A 22,939-nucleotide genomic window follows, 5' to 3' on the forward strand; every position below is an offset into this window, starting at 1 on the left:
TCTACCCATTATTCAGGAGAGCCTTTCTTCTCACCATTATGGGCCAGAGGATGATGCTTATTCCAGGTCCCCCACAGCTTAACCTTTATTTTAAAAATATTTGCCATGTGACTTCTTGTGTGGGTGGGTTGTCTTTCTAGGAGGAAGGATTAAAGTTAACATTCCAGAAGCACAAGTTGATGGCTAATGGAGTAATGGGAGATGGACATCCACTGTTTCATAAAAAGAAGGGGAACAGAAAGAAGCTAGTTGAGGTGAGTGGTAGAGAAAGTTTTTAACATGATAATTAGGTAAGATGTTTTTACTGTCACTAACTGATGAAGGCAGTTGGGATTGAGGGACTAGAAGATATTTAGAGTTGTTTTATGGCTACTATTGGCTCTGCTCCCCTCCCTCCCTGCTCCAAAGAAGAGTATGTGCTCATGGGGGTGGATTCTGGGTTTGCAGCTGGAGGTGGAGTGCATGGAAGAGCCTAATCACCTTGATGTGGACCTGGAGACCCGGATCCCTGTCATCAATAAGGTGGATGGTACTTTGCTGGTGGGTGAGGATGCCCCTCGCCGGGCTGAACTGGAGATGTGGTTACAGGGTCATCCAGAGTTTGCTGTCGATCCCCGATTTCTAGCGGTGAGTGGCAGTTCCATCCAGCAAGATTTAAAGTCATTCCCTTGTGTGTGAGAAGGAGGAAGCATGCCATATTATGTTATTTGTTGTTTCTGCTTCTGCAAAATAAGAGTAATAATACCCAGTTTTCCTACCCCACGAAATTGTGAGGATCAAAATAATGTTAAAGTATTTGTTAAACTAGGTGCTAGGCAAATATTTATTATTTAACTATTATATAAACATCTAATTTTTTGGAGAGAGCTGCTTAATGGCATTTTCTACTAGGACTGATCCTTTGTTCATGCAATAAGCTTTTATTGTCAAACTAGACATTAGTACCTTAATAATTACTCCAGAGATTTTTATTCTTCTAGGATAATTGATACTTTCCTATTGCAGTATATGGAGGATCGCAGAAAACAGAAGTGGCAGAGATGTAAAAAAAATAACAAGGCAGAACTAAACTGTTTGGGAATGGAACCAGTGCAGACAGCTAACTCTAGGAATGGAAAAAAGGTAAGACTGAGACATTACCACTCTGTTCCCAAAATTCTAAAACTCACTGTAGCACTTTAAGCATATTAAAATATAAGAATAAATAAAATGTGTAAGAATGTTCTAGTCCTTATCCTCCTTCTCTGCTAAGGGATTTTGGCAAATCATTTAACCTTTCCAGTTTGCACATCTTGAAAAATGAGGGTTTTGGAGCAGGTAATCTCTTTAAAAGTTTTATGATTCAAGATATATATTTTATGTGATTTGGGGCCTACTAAGGAAAACAGTCATAGGACTTCCCAACATATAAGAGGTTGAGAATCACTATTATGCCAGTAATGGAAAAAGGATAGGAAACCATTCTATAGTTTATAACAACAATTTTGGTCATTAGGTTATTCCATTATTTTCAGATGTACTTTTGCTTTTATCAAGATTATAGACCACTAAGTACTTAGAAGCCTTTCTACCAAAACATAACTACAAAAGTTTCTCTTGGCTGTTTGCCTTACTTTGGGAAATAGTTGTATTTTTTAAACATACATAACTCATGGTTTGGTTTAGCAAGCAGTCATTTAAAACAGATCAGCATTTTTGTGTACTCGCTTTATAAAACCACCCTCCACTCGATCTTTTATATACATCTCTATATATGTGATACATACGTAAAACCACATGCTTTATCTTTTAACAAACTTAATTTCCAAGTGAACAATCATCTCTTTTGCATTTAACAAGTTCTGAGAATATTATTTTGCACATTATATTGTGAGGTGAATTTATAAGACTTATTATTTTTATATTGGTGAAAGTAGTTTCACATGAATACTGTTACCATGAAAGAATGTTTTAATTTTCCCTTAGCCTCCATGGTATCAAGTGTGTAATAAACAGAGTGGTTGATATGGGAGGCTGATAGCTAGAAAGCAGTTATCTCAGATTTAAAATAATTGTATGGCCCATCAAAAGGCTTTCCTCCAATATTAAGTATTTTACCTAAAGAACTTTTCGCTGTTTTATAGCCAATTGATAACTCTAAGTAAGAAAATAGGAAATCATAGAAAATCATATGATTAGTATAGAAATCTTGATGCAGAACCAATGTATATATAGTACTACACTATTACTTGGACCCACATATGTTTAGTCTATTATAGTTATATTCTTAAAGTCTAAACAAGTAGAATGTTGAAATGTTTGTTTTTTCCAAGTCAGAAAGTATATTCTCATGTAAGATGGTAGGTTTAGATTGGGAAATAGTCCACAGACACAGGTATAAATTGTCTTTTGAGTTTAATGTCAGTTTACCCAGTACTGTACTGAGTTCTGGCAAAACAGAGGCATTAAAAGTAGTAAGTTCCCACTTAAGTGAACTTAGCCAAAATTTATAGTTAGAACATTTAGAAGAAGTAATTTAAAATTCAGCAGATAATATCAATTTTATCAAATTGAAAAAAACTTATTTTTTTAAGTTTGATTAGGAGCTACTCACAATCTTTTTGGTGTTCTAGACATACAGATGTTTTAATCTGACCTGTCTTTAGTTTACCCGACTCTGATGGTGATAATGAAGGCTAGCATAAATGTCAATCTAGTTGTGCTGCACTTCACATGGTAAGATTATTTGAACAATCTGCCATCCATAAAGTATATTGTGTAAGTACTGATTCACTTACTGTCTTACTCAGGCCCCTTAACAAGGTAAGCATTTGTGAAATGGTTGGTTGGCATAAAGAGGTACAATTAGTCATGGAAAAAAAGCAAAACTTTATTCACATGAGTATTACTATCACATCCTTAACCTTAGCTTTAGCATCAGAATGCCTCAGCCAGCTATGTACAGCATTTCCTCTTTCCCATTACGATCAAGCCTCATCTAACTGTACTTGTTTGTCCCTCCAAAAGATAGATTCACTGAAAAAGCATTTGCAAGCTAGGACTCTGTTGACTTCTGTTTCTTTTCCTTTCTTTGTTTTTACTGTCTTCTCTTCTTTCTCTCCAGGGTCTCCATGCTGAAACTGTGTTCAACCGGGTTTTGCCAGGGCCTATTGCACCAGACAGCAGCAAGAAACGGGCCCATAGAATGAGACCAGACCTATCTAAGATGATGGCCCTGATGCAGGGTGGTGGCACTGGGTCACTGTCTCTGCATAATACCTTCCAACACAGCACTAGTGGCCTGCAACCTGTGTCATCTCTGGGTCACAGCAGTGCCACTTCTGCGTCTTTGCCTTTTATGCCATTTGTGATGGGTGGTGCAGCATCATCCCCTCATGTAGACACCAGCACCATTCTTCATCACCACCACCACCACCCCCACCCCCACCATCACCACCATCACCATCCAGGCCTGAGAGCCACTGGCTACCCTTCTTCACCAGCCACCACCACCTCTGGTACTGCCTTGAGGTTGCAACCACTGCAACCTGAGGAGGAGGAGGACGATGAGGATGAAGATGATGATTTATCTCAGGGCTATGATAGCTCAGAAAGGGACTTCTCACTCATTGATGATCCTATGATGCCAGCCAACTCAGACTCCAGTGAAGATGCTGATGACTGAAGCCCCAGCATGGTCCCCATTGCTGGGTGGCTGCTGTCTTTTCATTTACTCTGGCCCTTGAACTATGGAAAAATGGGAGGGGCAGGGGAGATGTGGGGAAACCCAGGACTCCAGGAGGTGACAAGGAAAAAGGAAACTTGTACCTGACTGCTTCCAAATTTTAGAGGATTGGGTGGGCAGGGGAACTCCTAAAAGAATACATGACCACGTCCTCATTTCTGGGGAAGTAATGGAGACCAGAGCAGCTGATGTGCTCACCCCTACCCTAGACGCCTCCATTAACCACAGACTATGTAGTGCTGGCCCTGGCCTCCGGCAGAGCCTGTTCCTGGCTGAACTGTGGATACAGCTGGAGAGTCAGGAACTGTTACCTTCCTTCCCCTTGGCATTAATAAATTTAAGTTAATCCTTTTCCATTCTTCCCTTGTTCTATATGTGCTCAAACCCAATATAAATATTAAGAGTTTATGTTCATGATGGGTAATTTGAACACAACTTAAGTTCATCACTGTTGATGGTAGCTTGAATAGGGCAGACAAGTCATTTGTGCTCCATTAAAGAATATATAAATGTAAGTTTTCCAACTTCCTAAAGGCAAAGGAATGATTTAAGCTAAATGGCAGGCAAACTGTTGTTCCAGATTCAAACTCCAAGATCTTAGAAGAAACAAGAAGGAAGAATTTCTTCAAGAACCTCGTACATTTTGTTTCAAATTAACTGAAATAACAGTCCTTTGGGGAAACCGTAAGAATGGCGTCACTTCAAGAATTGCTGCAAGGAGACTGGCGGAAGACTTGGGCCCCGGGACTGAGTTGTGGTGTGAAGCCCCTCAGGCCATGTTTCCTATGACCCCTCCCCTAACATCCTGGCGCTCAGATGAAGCCTTGGCATTTTATTTGTTTTTCTAAAGTTAAGTCCCATCATAGGTTGGGTCGTAATTTAACGGGAGGACGGGTGCCCTCTTCCTTGTTTGAGGTCTGCCTGCACGGAGCCCCTGACCCTGCGTCCTGGCGCCGAGGGTACTCCCACGCCTGGGGCAGCAGCAGATTTTGTTTCCCCACCAATTCTAGAAGGGGAACGTACCCAGTTATGCTATAGTCTTCGTACTGGCATCCCAGGCCAGATCCTGCTCTTTCCGCTCCCCATTCCTTTACCGATGGGTGGGGCCATCACACCCACGCGCTGCAGCTTGGGTAGGGCAGAGCAGGCACGTCAGGCACCGCCTCCCCGCCTTCGCATTGCCCAGCCGACCCCGCCGCCTCATAAACTGAGCTCCTGGAAACGGCAGCCCGGCAGAGAGTAAGGGCGGGGACAGGGCGTCACATGATGGACCCTCAGGCGGTTGCAATTGACAAGAAAACCGCGCGAAATCTAGATTATTTTTGCGTTGTACGGTTTGTTTACTTCCGCACTCTTTTTCCTCCTCTCCCCGTAACCTCCCGAGAGAGGATTTAAAAAAATTTTTTTTAAATCCTTAGCGCTGTCGGGACCCGGAAGCGGAAAGGACCGCTTGAGGTCGACACTTCCGGGTCACTGGGAGAGTGCGGGATTCCGGGGCCGAGAGCGGGTGGCGGAGCCGGGACCTCGCGTGATTCTCGGAGCCCGAGGAGTAGCGGTGTCTGTGGCTATGGCTGTGACTCTGGACAAAGACGCTTATTACCGGCGAGTGAAGAGACTGTACAGCAATTGGCGGGTGAGAGATCTCATAATTTTCCCTCAGGAGCCCCCCCTCTGCCATCCCATAATAACCCTGCTTCTCGGCGCCCTTTTTCCCTTCCGTTGGGAATTCCCGGGTTCAGTGCCGCGCGCCCCTTTAGTTGCTCCAGAAGCATTGGTCACAGATAGCCCCGAATGCTTCCCTGAACAGGGAATCTCTTGCAATCACTCTGCCCTGCGGCCACCACCATCTTCCCCGCGTGCCGGCCCCGTCATGCCTAACAGCCGCCTCTCGTAGTCTTCCCGCCCTAGAGGAAGCATCATCTTTCCCTCCAACCCCGGGATCACTACTGGCTGCCTCTTCTGCAGTGTTCACACACACCCACGCACTCGCTGTGTCCTTCCAGGACCGGAGGATTCAGCCTCAGGTCCTGCCAGAATCAGCCTCCCTGAAGAATGGATGGAGGAGCTAGGAGGATGTGAATCGGGCTCTGCTGAATCTTTTGCTGGAGTTAAAAAAATACCGCTAACGCGCAACCGTCTCATGTTCTAGGCCTTGCCGTGGGTAACACAGAGACCTAACACTGACAACCTGCAGGCATTAGCAAATATAAAAAACGATATGATGCCTGAAACCTCATTAGTTTTCCTTCTTGGTAGAGTATTGGGGCACGTGTTCAGAAAAAGAGCTGTTGTAGTTCCCAGTGTTTTAAAGATTGGGCAGTTATGCTGCTTGAAGAACGTATGCAGCTGAAATCTATTTTTATGATAGTAGTTTACCAATTCATACATTTCACTGCATGCTGTGGTGCAGCCTGAGCAGTCTAAAACTTAAGCCTGGCCACTGAACTCTGTCATTCAGGGAAGAGAATACTAATAAAGACTTTGTAAAACCAGAAAAATACCCTGACAAAAATGATCAGCCCTGACTAAAGCATTGTAAACTTTCAAACTGATCCTTTACTATAAACCAAACTGTTAGAATTAGTCATTTCTCTGCCGTTAATAACATTCCTGTGCATGTTTCATCTTTTGAGGATAAATGGATTAGATAATGAAAATAAAATGGATTCTCTGTTACATTTTATGTAAAGCAAAAATAAGGACTGTATGTATTCTAGACAAATGCTGAGCATAAATTTCTTTAAAATTCTTTATTGGTTAATTTCTTCTAGATGTTTTTACAGCTGCTTCCATTGTCACATTTTAAAATTTGGACATGATCCATGTTAGAGAAATTTTCTAAAAGCCCTGATATTTTCTGAAGATAAATACTAGTATACCAGCAATAATAAAAAGCCCTTTCTCCCACCCTTAGACTCTGAAGTCATACACTTCGCTGTGATTGTTTCTTCTCCCAGTGAGTCAGAGTTTACCAAATTATTTTTTATCCTCTCTAGACCATTCATAAAAGCTAAGGTTAATACAGAGCTCAGAATTCCCTTATGTGTTAGGTAAATGCAAAGCATGAAACTATAGATCTGAAGAGAGATTGGCAAACAATATCAAATGACAGTCTTTATATCCATGAAAGTTATTGGTCCCCAATTTTTGTTTCTCAAAAATCATTACTATTTATCTTGGCCCTTCTATTTAACGTAGTGACATCCTTAGAAGGGGATGTTGGTATTGATTTGACCCTGGTGTTATAAAACTGTGAGCCAAGTCAATACAGAAGTTCTCATTAGTAAGATTTGTGGCTAATTATTATGAAAATCTTATTTCATAGACTTTCTGCTTTTTATAACTATAAATTTTAATAACTGCCCGGAATCCACCTGTAGAATTTTTTTTCAAATTGAAGTATAGTTGATATACAATCTTTTTTTTTTTATAGACAGCATTTTATTTTTAATGTACACATTTTCATACCATATTAGATATTACAGTAAAGTGCATAAGGGTATAAAAGGGTCTAACAAAAAGTAATACTGCATAAAAGTACATAATACATAATGAGAAAAATTAAAATTTCTGTAATTGATACACAATCTTACATTGGTTTCAAGTATTCAACAGTGGTTTGCTGGTTACCCACATTATTAAATCCTCACCGCAACTAGTACAGTTACTGTCAACATAAAAGATGTTACAGAACCATTGACTATATTATCTATGCTATACTACCATCCCTGTAACCAACTTATGAGTGAGAATTTTTGTGCCTCTTTAATCCTCCCACCCACCTACTGCAACCCCTCCCCCATTGTAACCACCAGTCACTTCTCAATGTCTGTGAATCTACTGCTATTTTGTTCATTTTGTTTTATTTTTATATTCCACAAATAAGTGAAATCATAATGGTATTTGTCTTTCTCTGCCTGGTTTCTTTCATTTAGCATAATACCATCTAGGTCTGTCCACGTTGTCACAACTGGCAGGATTTTTTATTTTTAATGACCAAATAACATTCCATTGTGTATATGTACTACATCTTTGTCCATTTGTCTATTGATGGACATTTGTTTCCATATCTTGGCTATTGTAAATGTGGCAGTAAGCATAGGGTTACACATATCTTTTCGAATCAGGGACTTTGTTTTCAGGTAAATTCCTAGAAGTGGAATTAAATTCCTAGAAGTGGAATTAAAGGGTTGTATGATATTTCTATTTTTAGTTTTTTGAGGAACCTTGAAACTTCTTTCCCACCTGTACAATTTCTATATGCACAGTCTTTCCAGATTACAGTACAGTTGACCCTTCAATAACATGGGCCTGAACTGCACAGGTCCACATATACATGGATTTTTTCAATACGTATATTGGAAAACTCTTGGAGATTGGTGACAATTTGGGAAAACATCTTTTCTCTAGCTTACTCTGTTGTGAGAAGATGGTATATAGTATACATAACATATAAAATAAGTGTCAGTTGATTGTTTATGTCATTAGTAAGGCTTCTGGTCTGCAGTAGACTATTAGTAGTTAAGTTTGGAGGAGTCAGAAGTTATATGGGATTTTCAGCTGTTTAGGGATGGCACACCAACCCTCAAATTGTTCATTGGTCATCTGTACTTTCTGGTCTGATTAAGCAAACAGTTTTCTGGGATAAGTTCTGGTTGCTTATCTTCTTAGTTGTAGCAGAAGGATACTGAAATACATAGATATATGCATGCTATACTTCTTCTTCTTTTACATTTCTTCCTTTTTTATTAAAAACATTTTTTGGTGTTATTAATATACAGTTACATGAGCAACATTATGGTTAGTACATTGCCCTCATTATCAAGTCCCCACCACATAGCCCCATTATAGTCACTGTCCATCAGCGTAGTAAGATGCTGTAGAGTCACTACTTGTCCTCTCTGTGCTATACTGCCTTCCCCATGCCCCCCTCTACATTATGTGTGCTAATCCTAATGCCCCTTATTCCCCTTATCCCTCCCTTCCCACCCTCCACCCCCAGTCCCTTTCCCTTTTGCAACTGTTAGTCCATTCTTGGGTTCTGTTGAGTCTGCTGCTGTTTTGTTCCTTCAATTTTTGCTTTGTACTTATGCTCCTTAGATGAGTGAAATCATTTGGTACTTGTCTTTCTCCACCTGGCATATTTCACTGAGCATAATACCCTCTAGCTCCATCCATGTTGCAAATGGTAGGATTTGTTTTCTTCTTATGGTTAAATAATACTCCATTGTGTGTATGTACCACAGCTTCTTTATCCATTCATCTACTGATGGACACTTAGGTTGCTTCCATTTCTTGGCTATTATAAATAGTGCTACGATAAACATAGGGATGCATATGAAAGGCCCAGTCTTTTTGAAAATGGGCTCCTGCATTCTTACGGTAGATTCCTAAGAGTGGAATTTCTGGTACAATGGTATTTCTATTTTTAGTTTTTTGAGGAACCTCCAAACTGCTTTCCACAATGGTTGAACTAGTTTACAGTCCCACCAGCAGTGTAGGAGGGTTCCCCTTTCTCTGCATCCTCGCCAGCATTTGTTGTTCCTATTCTTTTCTATGTTGGCCATCCTAACTGCTGTGAGGTTGTATCTCATTGTGGTTTTAATTTGCGTTTCCCTGATAATTACCGATGCGGAGCATCTTTTCATGTCCTGTTGGCCATCTGAATTTCTTCTTTGGAGAATTGTCTGTTCATATCCTCTGCCCATGTTTTAATAGGGTTATTTGCTTTTTGGGTGTGGAGGTGTATGAGTTCTTTTTATATATTGGATGTTAACCCCTTCTCAGATATGTCATTTACAAATATATTCTCCCATACTGTATGATGCCGTTTTGTTCTGCTGATGGTGTCCTTTGCTGTACAGAAGCTTTTTAGCATGATGTAGTCCTATTTGTTCATTTTTTATTTTGTCTCTCTTGCCTGAGGAGATGTGTTTAGGAAGAAGTTGCTCATGTTTATATTCAAGAGATTTTTGTCTATCTTTTCTTTTAAGAGTTTTATGGTTTCATGACTTCCATTCAGGTCTTTGATCCATTTCGAATTACTTTAGTGTATGGGGTTAGACTATTGTCCAGTTTCATTCTCTTGCATGTAGCTGTCCAGTTTTGCCAACACCAGCTGTTGAAGAGACTGTCATTTCCCAATTGCATATCCATGGCTCCTTTATCATATATTAATTGACCATATATGCTCGGATTTATATCTGGGCTCTCTAGTCTGTTCCTTTGGTCTATGGGTCTGTTCTTGTGCTAGTACTAAATTGTCTTGATTACTGTGGCTTTGTAGTAGCGCTTGAAGTCAGGGAGTTTAGTCACCCCCGCTTTATTCTTCTTTCTCAGGATTGCTTTGGCTATTCAGGGTCTTTTGTGGTTCCGTATGAATTTTAGAACTATTTGTTCTAGTTCATTGAAGAATGCTGTTGGTATTTTGATAGGGATTGCATTGAATCTGTAGATTGCTTTGGGCAGGATGGCCATTTTAACAATATTAATTCTTCCTATCCATGAACATGGGATGTGTTTCCATTTATTCATATCTTCTTTAATTTCTTTCCTGAGTGTCTTGTAGTTTTCGGAGTATAGGTCTTTCACTTCCTTGGTTAGGTTTATTCCTAGGTATTTTATTATTTTTGATGCAACTGTGAATGGAATTGTTTTCCTGATTTCTCTTTCTGCTAATTCATCATTAGTGTATAGGAGTGCAACAGATTTCTGTGTATTAATTTTGTATCCTGCAACTTTGCTGAATTCAGATATTAGATCTGGTAGTTTTGGAGTGGATTCTTTAGGGTTTTTTATGTACAATATATCATCTGCAAACAGTGACAGTTTAACTTCTTCCTTACCAATCTGGATGCCGTTTATTTCTTTGTGTTGTCTGACTGCTGTGGCAAGGACCTCCAGAACTATGTTGAATAAAAGCGGGGAGAGTGGGCGTCCTTGTCTTGTTCCCGATCTTAAAGGAAAAGCTTTCAGCTTCTTGCTGTTAAGTATAATGTTGGCTGTGGGTTTGTCATATATGGCCTTTAATATGTTGAGGTACTTGCCCTTTATATCTCATGTCTTCCTTTTTTAATAAAACACATTGAAATAAAAGAATAACTTGAAATTAACTATCTAAATCCCAACCCATGTGTTGCCAGCTCCCGTCTTCAGAGAAATCTCTGTTATGACAAATTAACTAAAAAATTAGTTTGGGCTCTATACCCACTTTTCTTTTAGACAGCCTTAGCCTTAAGCATAAACCTTTCAGAACTGTATGGGTGCTTGTAGTAGCTCCAGCTCTCTTGAACTACATGTATAGAGTCATACAGAACCAAAGAGCTACTAATTATTTTTTTTAAATAAGAGTAGGAGCTAATATGGCTCCTGATCTCACCTATCTGCATGTTGAATTTGGATTAGGTACATATTGAGAGGCTGTTGCAAATAAGATACATTATTTCTTAAAATTTTCATAGCTCATGGCCTAAAAACAGTTGCAGTATCACAATTTTAATTGAGTAGAAACTTCTAAAACAAACCTTATATGTGAGTAGCTAGTGTTGTAGAGAGATGAGGAAATAGGTTCAGTCAAAAGTCAAATGTGATCTCCACAGTGACTGGAACTTAGTACTGTTTTTATGACTCTTCTTGGACGTTTGGCTGTAGCCCAGTCCTGCCTCTTAGTTTTTAATTTAGAATTGCTGTGAGCAGAAAGGTTTGCAGCCTCCACCTGTTTCTGCATTAGAAAGCCCCAGGTGGTAGTGGTTGGTTATGAGAGTGGGCTGGGGGCTTCTCTGTCCTCATACTTACTGCGTCCTTATTCAGGGCTTCCTAGCCTTTTCATGATTGAGATTATGTTTAACCAAGTAATACAATTAGTACTGCATGGGGTACAGTGCAGTTGGTCACCCCGCATTGTAGGGTCCAGCTTTGAGAGCTGAGGGGTACACTATCCAGGCACATGTGTGACTCATTTGAGACCTTCCTGTTAGAACATCCTGTTATGAGTGAAGTTTGATTTCAGTCATCTGCCTTTTGTTCTCCTGAGAATGTCAGAATAGCAGCTATTTTCAAAAGAATACTGATCCAGTGTATCCATTCACGTGGCTCTGCGCTGCCAGTTAGGGTTGATGTGGTGGGTGGCTCCAATCCCGCAAAGAAAGTTTGTGTCTGGAGCAACCTAATAAGTTATAGTGTCAGTGTTTCTCTTCAGTGTCACTTTCTGGCTCTTTGCTGATGTTTGTCACGGACAAGTTTCTTGTTCTGGATTGCTCTCCAAGACTAGGCAGTTATCTTCTGTGGCTTAGGAAGGTTCTTTAACAGGCTTTTCCATTAGACTCACAGACACTGAGAAGTGACTGGTGGTTACCAAGGGGAGGGGGACTGTTGAACCACTGTGGTGTACATTTGATAATTAAAAAGAAAAAAATACAGGCTTTTCCCGTACTACTTTCAGCAAGATAATGGGTTACTTCCACCCATCTCAGTTCTTTATGGCTTTTTCATCTCTGGAGTGAGAGAGAAAGGTGTAAATGATGCTTTGGTTTCTTGAGTAAAGAGGACTAGGTGGAAGTAAATGCCTGGATATGTTGGGATTCATTTATTCTTGCTTATTCATCTTTTATCATCTACTCTAGTGATCTACTTTTTTATAGATGTTTGTTTTTTATTCCAATAACAAGTGTAGTACCTGGCATGTAGTAGGGTACTCAGTAAACAATGGTGACTTTGGTAAGCTTTCATGCATGCATCCTTTTCTTGGTTTGAAGAGATTTCTATTCAGTGTGTTCTTGGGGTGTCCGTAAGTCCTGTCTTTCCTGTAACTGTTGTTCACCTGCTTTTCCATATGTAACTATTAATGGCATCCCCTTTTATTCTCAAAATTGTCTGGATTTGGTTTGGGTTATAAATTATACAGGTGTCCTAGCTATAACCAGAGACTCAAAATGTTTCCTCTTGTAATGCAATCCCTGTTTGGTTCAAAGGAAGATAGATAGTTGTTCCGCTGCTGCAGTATTTCCTCAACTTTTGTTATCACCTTCACAGGTTTTACTGACTCCTTACCACCTATATTATTTACTTTGCACTTTAAAAAGTTATTTTTAATCAAATAATACATACATAGGTTTTTTTTAAAGCAAATACTTATAAAACCTTAAAACAAAACAGTCATCTGCACCAGAAACAACCACTTCCTGTTCTTCTCTTTAGTATTTTGAAGTAAAACCTAAATACTGCTATTTCTTTATTTGTCAGTTTTAGATAGTAACTGTTGTTTTGGTAGATTAGGATTTAAATTCATTGTTTTGTATACTACCGCACTCATTCCAGCTTCCTTATCTCCTGATACTTAAAACTTCTTGACACATTGTTATGGAAAATTTTCAAGCATACAAAAAGATGAAAGAATTTCACAGTGAACACCCATTTACCACCTAGATTGTACAATTAATGTTTTATTACATTTGCTTTATCACACATCCATACCTCTTGATAAATTTTCTTTTTTACAATTTTTAGTGAAATCAGTAGTCAGTTTACATTGTTAGGCTCGTGAATGTTTTCACTGCTGGGTGAAGTAATAAGAGTACGATTTCCTTTTCTCTACAGGTTTTCATTTTTCCTGGCATTAATGATTGCCTCAATTTTTCTTCTTTTTTTAGTGTCCCTAGCCCTAATTTTTTCCTGCAGGTCTGTCATAAACTTATCAGTCTTCTGGTTTGAAGTTCTCACACTTCAAAGTTATTTTATTAATTCTGTGTGTGCCTTTTAAACATCACCACCATGCACCCTCCTGCTGTATATTATATGACTTTATCCATATGGGGTGCTCTTGAGTCTGTATTGAACCTTGGGACTTTCCAATGTTGGGTCTCTCATATCCTGCAGCCAATGCCTTGATATTTTTCCTTTGCTTTGAACATTTTCTCTAAGAACTTCTTAAGGAAGGATACAGGGAATATATATTTCTTAGACCCTGTGTGTCTTAACAAGTTTTATTCTACTTCACTTTTGGTTAATAATATAGTTCAGTGGGTATAAAATTTGAGGTTGAAAATCTCTCAGAATTCTGATCAGAATTTGAACCTATTATTTGTCAGACTTCAAGTTTTTAGTATTGCTTATGAGAAGGCTGATGTGAATCTATTTCCTGTTCCAATATATATGACCTCTTGTTTACTCTGAATCATTTAGAATCATTTATGGTTGTGTTTATTCCTTGGTTTTTGATATTTCACTGCCTTGGTATGAGTCTTGTTTTTTCCCCCTTGCATTGAGGCGGGATCGGAAGGCCATTTCCCTTTCAGTCTCAAGACTCAAATTCGTTACTGCTGGAATCTTGCATTCTTTATTTTCTCTCCTCCATTTCCTCAGTGATCTCTTCCCACCCCTTAACCCCTGAAATTCCTATTCAGTAAGGTATAGACCTCTCGGCTTCAAGTTGTTAGTTTTCAGTTTAATTTCTTATCTCTTTGTCTTCTACTTCCAGATACCATTTCATAACTTATTTTCCCCCTTTTTATTGAGTTTTAAAAGTTTCCAGCTCTTTTTAATCTTACGAGTTCTTTCTTGTCCTCTGTTCTTTTGTTTTATGAATGTACCATGTCTTTCTTATAGGAGGTGTTTCTATTTAATTTTTATTTTCTGTCTTCTCCTTGTCTGTTTCTCATGGGTTGTTTGCTTTCTCTCTTAAATATTGGAAACTTCATGAAAACCAAAAATGAGGTTTGGTTACCAATCCATGTTAAAAGTAAGGCAAAAAGAAATTGGTTGGAAGTGCAGCAGGAATAGGGCCTCTCAACTAGTGAGGGCTGCTAAATAGTGAATAGGCTTGGTTATTCTGTGGAGGACCCCTAAATGTCAGTATCTGAAATATTTTTCTCTGAATTCAGTGAGGATGCACACACACAAAATTCTCCAGTTCTTTTCCTTGGAGACATTTGCTCCCAGTTAACTGTCATTGAAAATACAGACTTTCATTTAATTCCCCAACATTTAGTACTTATCTTCTGCTGGGCCTAATATCTGAGTCTAGAGCCTTTCTGAGCCCATTTTTCCAGAGGATAAATCAAGTCTTTTTCAGGGGAATTAGGAGTCATCTTAGGGCTTCCAAGAACTGGGAGGGATCCATCTCTTAGGCTGGTTAACCATACCTTCTGTTTTTAGTCCTTAACTTATCCATGTACAATATGCTCCACTCCCCTTCCCTGATACTTGGTGCCTCCTGAGTTCTAAGCCCATCGAGCTCTATGAGCTATGCACATGAATACTATCAATATATTCCCAGTGAGAATGCACATCAGGCACTTAGAGTATAGCTACCCTTGCTCTACTTAGTCATTTGCTACTCTCTGTCCTTTTTTTCCCTAAAGCTTTTGAACTCTTTAAACCTAAATACATTCAGAAAGGATACTTTATATCACTGAGTGGAAAATTGTGTCACTTTTCCAAAATAAAAAGTAGCTGTTAAAAAATAAAGATACAAGCACAGGTGAGTTATTAAATTGTAGTAGGTGTTAAGGACTAGCATTAAACATATATCCTTGATGTAATCAAACAGGTTAAAAGAATTGAAGCATATGTAACTTTTTTGCTCTGATGGGATATTTAAAACCACATCTGTAATCACCTACAGTTACCTCCTTCCTATATGGATTGTACATTTTCAGAAAGTCTATATTCTTCTGAACATATTCTGTACTGATGATGTAATGTACAGCTCATTTTTGACATCAGTAACCATAGCAATGTAGTACACAGTAGATTTTCAGCAAGTAGATATCTGTCTTGCATAATAATGATGGTAAACACCTAGTAGTTAACTATGAGCTGAGCACTATTCTAAGCTCTTTATACACATTAGCTCATTTAATTCTCACATCAATAATAATGATTGAGGAGACTGGAGCACAGAGAGTTTAAGTCATAATAAGTGATGGGGTCAAGGAATCAAACCCAGGCAGTCTGACTTCAAAGTGAGCTCTTACCCAGTAGGCAGACATTACTGTCTCGGTAAATACAGAAGGCAGACCTTGGTATCTATTGCTTGTAGTTGCTGAAAAATTTTTTGGTATGTTTAAGAAGTCACCAATACTAACATCTTACCTGAAGAATTTCTCAGATGACTCTCAGTCTTCTTACAGATAAAAATCAGAAAACTTCCAAAGAAATTGTAGGACTTAAGTGAAAGTATTCTCTTGTCTGATTTGCTAACTGAAACAGACAGATGGTAGAAAAAGTATTACTTTACCTGTTACTCTGTAATAATTGTATCCTAATGAAAAAATTTTAATTAGACTTTCAGCACCTTTATTTAAGACCTAGGTCATCATTAATCTGAGGATTGCATATATATTTGTGTGGGGATTTTCATTGTGCTAGGTCTTGATTTGGGATTTTGAATATGATGATCCATACTGTCTAAAGTTGTAATGTGAGGATTACAGATGGTTAATTCAAGGCACAAACAAAAAATTGCTCATTGAAGGAGTAATAAATACTATTACTCCTGTCTGAAACATGTATTTAAGCAAGCCTTTAGATGTCGATTACAGCAGAGAGACTAGGGTGGCAGAAATTGAAGACCTTAAAGGGTTTAGTGGAAGTTGAGAATCTGTGTACACCAGGGGTCACTGCCACAAGATGGCCCACCTAGAAGGGGGAGCACAGGGATCACAGTGCAGATTGGACAGGGGCTCAAGACCACATCCTGAAGACGAAGGTACAGGAGATCAGGTAGGAATCAGGCCGTTTATGCAGCACAGAGCTGAGCCCCCACTGCCTGGAACAGCCAGTCTGCACTTGAGCTGGTCCTGGGGCAAGGGCTATTAGCTTTGTGGTTTTTTTTTTTTAACCAGCCCCCTCCACTCCAGGATTTTAAAACAGATTCCAGATATAATTTACTCAAAATATTTTAGTACTATATGACTTTATTATAATGTCACTTTGGGTAACAACACGTGAATTTTACAAGGAAATTAATAATCTCACAGTTTTAGAAGCCAATTTTCAGATGTAGTATGTAGAAGGCATTCATACTCCTCATAAGGTTTGAAAATACAAAAACACATTCAGATTCTTCTGTCCCAAGTATTAGGTTGTCCAGCATTTGTCTTGAGGTATCTTTACCACTTAGAACAATTATGATACTCGGTAATTTTCGATATGAGGCACGAATTCTACTAAAGGGTTGTAATTAGGAAGGAAGAAGAAAAGCTATAGAAGTAGCTGATGGAAGAAAACATGGGAAGATTATTTCTCTGACATATCTTCTTGTAGAGTAACATAAGCATGTACAGGTTTTAACAAACTACTAATTAAATTGCATACATACATTAACATAATAGGAATACAGTTACATATCAAAAGCAGACCTACAATTACCAGCCATATCCAGTGAAACCAAGAAAACCAGTTAGGTACCCAAGGCATTTGTGAAAACTTTTCAGTGATAATATAGATATTGTCTAACTGAATTTGAATAGTTTGAGAAAAATCAGACAAATTAAAACAACACATTCCTGGGAACTTTTCACATCCCATATGTTCTTTTAACAGTAGATAGTCTATAGTCGCACGATTTTGGAGCACTGCAACTTGCACTTCTCCTAATTCTTGGTTGAGTTCCGACAGTATAGATCCAGTCAAAATTTTTGTTTTACTCTATGCGCAGGCCAGCTTAGATATCTCCTTCTACATTCCAATGGCAAGTCCAGGAACCGGTGGGATGAATGCAACTACAACTGCAACAGCGCCAGGATCTTTGTTGAAGTTTTTTGATGATCACCTTCTGGAATGACTCTCCCACAGGATGTTGATGTTGGAAGTTCTTCTTCATATCATATCTTAATTCGTTTTCTGGGTAGCCAAATTAGGCTTTGATCCTCTGTATAAACACAAACAAACCCTTTGCCCACACTTTGATATGACCTTTATACCATTGTGAAGAACCTATTGGAGATCACCATACAGGAACTGCTTTTTTTTTTTTTAAGAGAAAGGAATATTATCAGAAAAATGTACTTCCATAGCTGATCATCTGACACCCTTTAAAAGATCAAAATTAAGGATATGTAAAGCATGCATTAATCATTGATTTGCAGTTAGTTTTATCCTATGAGGGAGTAATCCCCCTTTTCTTTCTCTCTTTTTCTTTTTTTTGTTATCATTAATCTACAATTACATGAAGAATACTATGTTTACTAGGCTTTCCCCTATACCATGTCCCCCCCACAAACCCCATTACAGTCACTGTCTGTCAGCATAGCAAAATGTTGTAGAATCACTACTTCTCTGTGTTGCACAGCCCTCCCCTTTCTCATCCCCCCCATAATGCATGCTAATCATAATACTCCCTTCTCCCCCCCCTTATCCCTCCCTACCCACCCATCCTCCCCAGTCCCTTTCCGTTTGGTACCTGTTAGTCCATTCTTGTGTTCTGCGATTCTGCTGCTGTTTTGTTCCTTCAGTTTTTCCTTTGTTCTTATACTCCACAGATGAGTGAAATCATTTGGTATTTCTTTTTCTCCGCTTGCCTTATTTCACTGAGCATAATATCCTCTAGCTCCATCCATGTTGTTGCAAATGGTAGGATTTGTTTTCTTCTTATGGCTGAATAATATTCCACTGTGTATATGTACCACATCTTCTTTATCCATTCATTTACTGATGGACACTTAGGTTGCTTCCATTTCTTGGCTATTGTAAATAGTGCTGCAATAAACATAGGGATGCATCTGTCTTTTTCAAACTGGAGTGCTGCATTCTTAGGGTAAATTCCTAGGAGTGGAATTCCTGGGTCAAATGGTCAGTCTATTTTCAGCATTTTGAGGAACCTCCATACTGCTTTCTACAATGGTTGAACTAATTTACATTCCCACCAGCAGTGTAGGACGGTTCCCCTTTCCCCACAACCTTGCCAACATTTGTTGTTGTTTGTTTTTTGGGTGGTAGCCATACTTACTGGTGTGAGGTGATATCTCATTGTGGTTTTAATTTGCATATCTCTGATAATTAGCTATGTGGAGCATCTTTTCATGTGTCTATTGACCATCTGAATTTCCTTTTTGGAGAACTGTCTGTTCAGTTCCTCTGCCCATTTTTTCATTGGACTATTTGTTTTTTGTTTGTTGAGGTGGTTGAGCTCTTTATATATTTTGGATGTCAAGCCTTTGTCTGATCTGCCATTTACAAATATACTCTCCCATACTGTAGGGTACCTTTTTGTTCTATTGATGGTGTCTTTTGCTGTACAGAAGCTTTTCAGCTTAATATAGTCCCACTTGTTCATTTTTGCTTTTGTTTTCCTTGCCCAGGGAGATATGTTCAAGAAGAGGTCACTCATGTTTATGTCTAAGAGATTTTTGCCTATGTTTTTTTCCAAGAGTTCTATGGTTTCATGACTTAGATTCAGGTCTTTGATCCATTTCCAATTTACTTTTGTGTATGGGGTTAGACAATGGTCCAGTTTCATTCTCTTACATGTAGCTGTCCAGTTTTGCCAGCACCATCTGTTGAAGAGACTGTCATTTCCCCATTGTATGTCCATGGCTCCTTTATTGTATATTAATTCACCATATATGTTTGGGTTAATGTCGAGACTCTTCTGTTCCACTGGTCTGTAGCTCTGTTCTTGTGCCAGTACCAAATTGTCTTGATTACTATGGCTTTGTAGTAGAGCTTGAAGTTGGGGAGTGAGATCCCCCCCACTTTATTCTTCTTTCTCAGGATTGCTTTGGCTATTCGGGATCTTTGGTGTTTCCATATGATTTTTTGAACTATTTGTTCCAGTTCGTTGAAGAATGTTGCTGGTAATTTGATAGGGATTGCATCAAATCTGTATATTGCTTTGGGCAGGATGGCCATTTTGACGATATTAATTCTTCCTAGCCAGGAGCATGGGATGAGTTTCCATTTGTTAGTGTCCCCTTTAATTTCTCTTAAGAGTGTCTCGTAGTTTTCAGGGTATAGGTCTTTCACTTCTTTGGTTAGGTTTATTCCTAGGTATTTTATTCTTTTTGATGCAGTTGTGAATGGAGTTGTTTTCCTGATTTCTCTTTCTATTGGTTCATTGTTAGTGTATAGGAAAGCCACAGATTTTGGTGTGTTAATTTTGTATCCTGCAACTTTGCTGCATTCCGATATCAGTTCTAGTAGTTTTGGAGTGGAGTCTTTAGGGTTTTTTATGTACAATATCATGTCATCTGCAAATAGTGACAGTTTAACTTCTTCTTTACCAATCTGGATTCCTTGTATTTCTTTGTTTTGTCTGATTGCTGTGGCTAGGACCTCCAGTACTATGTTAAATAACAGTGGGGAGAGTGGGCATTCCTGTCTTGTTCCTGATCTCAGAGGAAAAGCTTTCAGCCTCTCGCTGTTCAGTATGATGTTGGCTGTGGGTTTCTCATATATGGCCTTTATTATGTTGAGGTACTTGCCCTCTATACCCATTTTGCTGAGAGTTTTTATCATGAATGGATGTTGAATTTTGTCAAATGCTTTTTCCGCATCTATTTAGATGATCATGTGGTTTTTGTCCTTCTTTTTGTTGATGTGGTGGATGATGTTGATGGATTTTCGAATGTTGTACCATCCTTGCATCCCTGGGATGAATCCCATTTGGTCGTGGTGTATGATCCTTTTGATATATTCTTGAATTCGGTTTGCTAATATTTTATTGGGTATTTTTGCATCTCATTGGTCTGTAATTTTCATTTTTGGTGGGGTCTTTGCCTGGTTTTGTTATTAGTGTGATGTTGGCTTCATAGAATGAGTTTGGAAGTATTCCCTCCTCTTCTATTTTTTGGAAAACTTTAAGGAGAATGGGTATTATGTCTTCTCTGTATGTCTGATAACATTCCGAGGTAAATCTGTCTCGCCCGGGGGTTTTGTTCTTGGGTCGTTTTTTGATTACCGCTTCAATTTCTTTGCTTGTAATTGGTTTGTTTAACTTTTGTGTTTCTTCCTCGGTCAGTCTTGGAAGGTTGTATTTTTCTAGGAAGTTGTCCATTTCTTCTAGGTTTTCCAGCTTATTAGCATGTATATGCTATTTTTCATAGTAGTCTTTAATAATTCTTTGTATTTCTGTGGAGTCTGTCGTGATTTTTCCGTTCTCATTTGTGATTCTGTTGATTTGTGTTGATTTTCTTTTTGTCTTAATAAGTTTGGCTAGAGGCTTATCTATTTTGTTTATTTTCTCAAAGAACCAGCTCTTGGTTTCATTGATTATTTTTGTATTGTTTTATTCTTCTCAATTTTGTTTATTTCTTCTCTGATCTTTATTATGTCCCTCCTTCTGCTGACTTTAGGCCTCATTTGTTCTTCTTTTTCCAGTTTCGATAATTGTGATGTTAGACTATTCATTTGGGATTGTTCTTCCTTCTTTAAGTGTGCCTGGATCGCTATATTCTTTCCTCTTAAGATTGCTTTTGCTGCGTCCCACAGAAGTTGGGGCTTTGTGTTGTTGTCATTTCTTTCCGTATATTCCTTGATCTCTATTTTAATTTGTTCGTTGATCCATTGATTATTTAGGAGCATGTTGTTAAGCCTCCATGTGTTTGTGAGCCTTTTTGTTGTCTTTGTAGAATTTATTTCTAGTTTTATACCTTTGTGGTCTGAAAAGTTGGTTGGTAGAATTTCAGTCTTTCGGAATTTACTGAGACTGTTTTTGTGACCTATTATGTGGTCTATTCTGCTGGAGAATGTTCCATGTGCATTTGAGAAGAATGTATATCCTGTTGCTTTTGGATGTAGAGTTCTATAGATGACTATTAGGTCCATCTGTTCTAGTGTGTTGTTCAGTGCCTCTGTGTCCTTACTTATTTTCTGTCCAGTGGATCTATCCTTTGGGGTGACTGGCGTGTTGAAGTCTCCTAAAATGAATGCATTGCATTCTATTTCCCTGTTTAGTTCTGTTAGTATTTGTTTCACATATGCTGGTGCTCCTGTGTTGGGTGTATATATATTTATAATGGTTATATCCTCTTGTTGGACTGAGCCCTTTATCATTATGTAATGTCCTTCTTTATCTCTTGTTACTTTCTTTGTTTTGAAGTCTATTTTGTCTGACACTAGTACTGCAACCCCTGCTTTCTTCTCCCTGTTGTTTGCGTGAAATATCTTTTTCCATCCCTTGACTTTTAGTCTGTGCATGTCTTTGGGTTTGAGGTTAGTTTCTTGTAAGCAGCATATAGATGGGTCTTGATTATTTATCCATTCTATTACTCTGTGTCTTTTGATTGGTGCATTCAACCCATTAACATTTAGGGTGACTATTGAAAGATATGTACTTATTGCCATTGCAGGCTTTAAATTCGTGGTTACCAAAGGTCCAAGGTTAGCTTCTTTAGTATCTTACTGCCTAACTTAGCTCGCTTATTGAGCTGTTATATACACTGTCTGGAGATTCTTTTCTTCTCTCCCTTCTTATTCCTTCTCCTCCATTCTTTATATGTTGGTTGTTTTATTCTGTGCTCTTCCGTGTTTCCTGTAAGTGCTTTTAGTGGGTAGTTGATTTTATATTTTGCCTTTAGTTAGTATTTGGTTGGTCTGCTTTCTTTGCTGTGATTTTATTTTCTCTGGTAACATCTGTTTAGTCTTAGGAGTGCTCCCGTCTAAAATAGTCCCTCTAGAATATCCTGTGGAGGTGGTTGTGGGAGGCAAATTCCCTCAACTTTTGCTTTTCTGGGAATTGTTTTATCCTTCCTTCATATTTAAATGATAATCGTGCTGGATACATTATCCTTGGCTCAAGGCCCTTCTGTTTCATTGCATTAAATATATCATGCCATTCTCTTCTGGCCTGTAAGGTTTCTGTTGAGAAGTCTGATGATAGCCTGATGGGTTTTCCTTTATAGGTGACCTTTTTCTCTCTAGCTGCCTTTAAATCTCTGTCCTTGTCCTTGATTTTTGCCATTTTAATTATTATGTGTCTTGGTGTTGTCCTCCTTGGGTCCTTTCTGTTGTGAGTTCTTTGTGTTTCGTTGGTCTGTTCGATTATTTCCTCCCCCAGTTTGGGGAAGTTTTCAGCAATTATTTTTTCAAAGACATTTTCTATCCCTTTTTCTGTCTCTTCTTCTTCTGGTTCCCCTATAATGCAGATATTGTTCCTTTCGGATTGGTCACACAGTTCTCTTAATATTGTTTCATTCCTGGAGATTCTTTTATCTCTCTCTGTGTCAGCTTCTATGTGTTACTGTTCTGTGGTTTCTATTCTATCAATGGCCTCTTGCA

The 22,939-nt window shown here is 38.6% G+C and overlaps 2 protein-coding genes across 9 annotated transcripts in view; both read left to right on the plus strand.

The window, feature by feature from the left end:
- CHD8 (chromodomain helicase DNA binding protein 8) overlaps positions 1–4,076 on the plus strand; it is a 73,318-nt gene extending 69,242 nt beyond the window's left edge. For 7 of the 8 annotated variants that reach the window (XM_036887453.2, XM_036887457.2, XM_036887454.2 and 4 more), the window contains exons 35-38: positions 141–254; positions 448–627; positions 1,006–1,122; positions 3,104–4,076. In XM_036887453.2, the coding sequence (XP_036743348.2) occupies positions 141–254; positions 448–627; positions 1,006–1,122; positions 3,104–3,664 (972 nt within the window). In that variant the 3' untranslated portion in view covers positions 3,665–4,076. The remainder of the gene's footprint in view (positions 1–140; positions 255–447; positions 628–1,005; positions 1,123–3,103) is intronic. The other variant, XM_036887456.2, reaches the window with a different exon arrangement.
- A 1,094-nt stretch (positions 4,077–5,170) lies between these two features.
- Positions 5,171–22,939, plus strand: part of SUPT16H (SPT16 homolog, facilitates chromatin remodeling subunit) — a 56,150-nt gene continuing 38,381 nt past the window's right edge. The window contains exon 1 of the mRNA XM_036887462.2: positions 5,171–5,357. Within this exon, the coding sequence (XP_036743357.1) occupies positions 5,292–5,357 (66 nt within the window). The 5' untranslated portion in view covers positions 5,171–5,291. The remainder of the gene's footprint in view (positions 5,358–22,939) is intronic.

The sequence above is a fragment of the Manis pentadactyla genome, chromosome 11 (genome assembly GCF_030020395.1).
Source record: "Manis pentadactyla isolate mManPen7 chromosome 11, mManPen7.hap1, whole genome shotgun sequence".
Lineage (NCBI taxonomy): Eukaryota > Metazoa > Chordata > Mammalia > Pholidota > Manidae > Manis > Manis pentadactyla.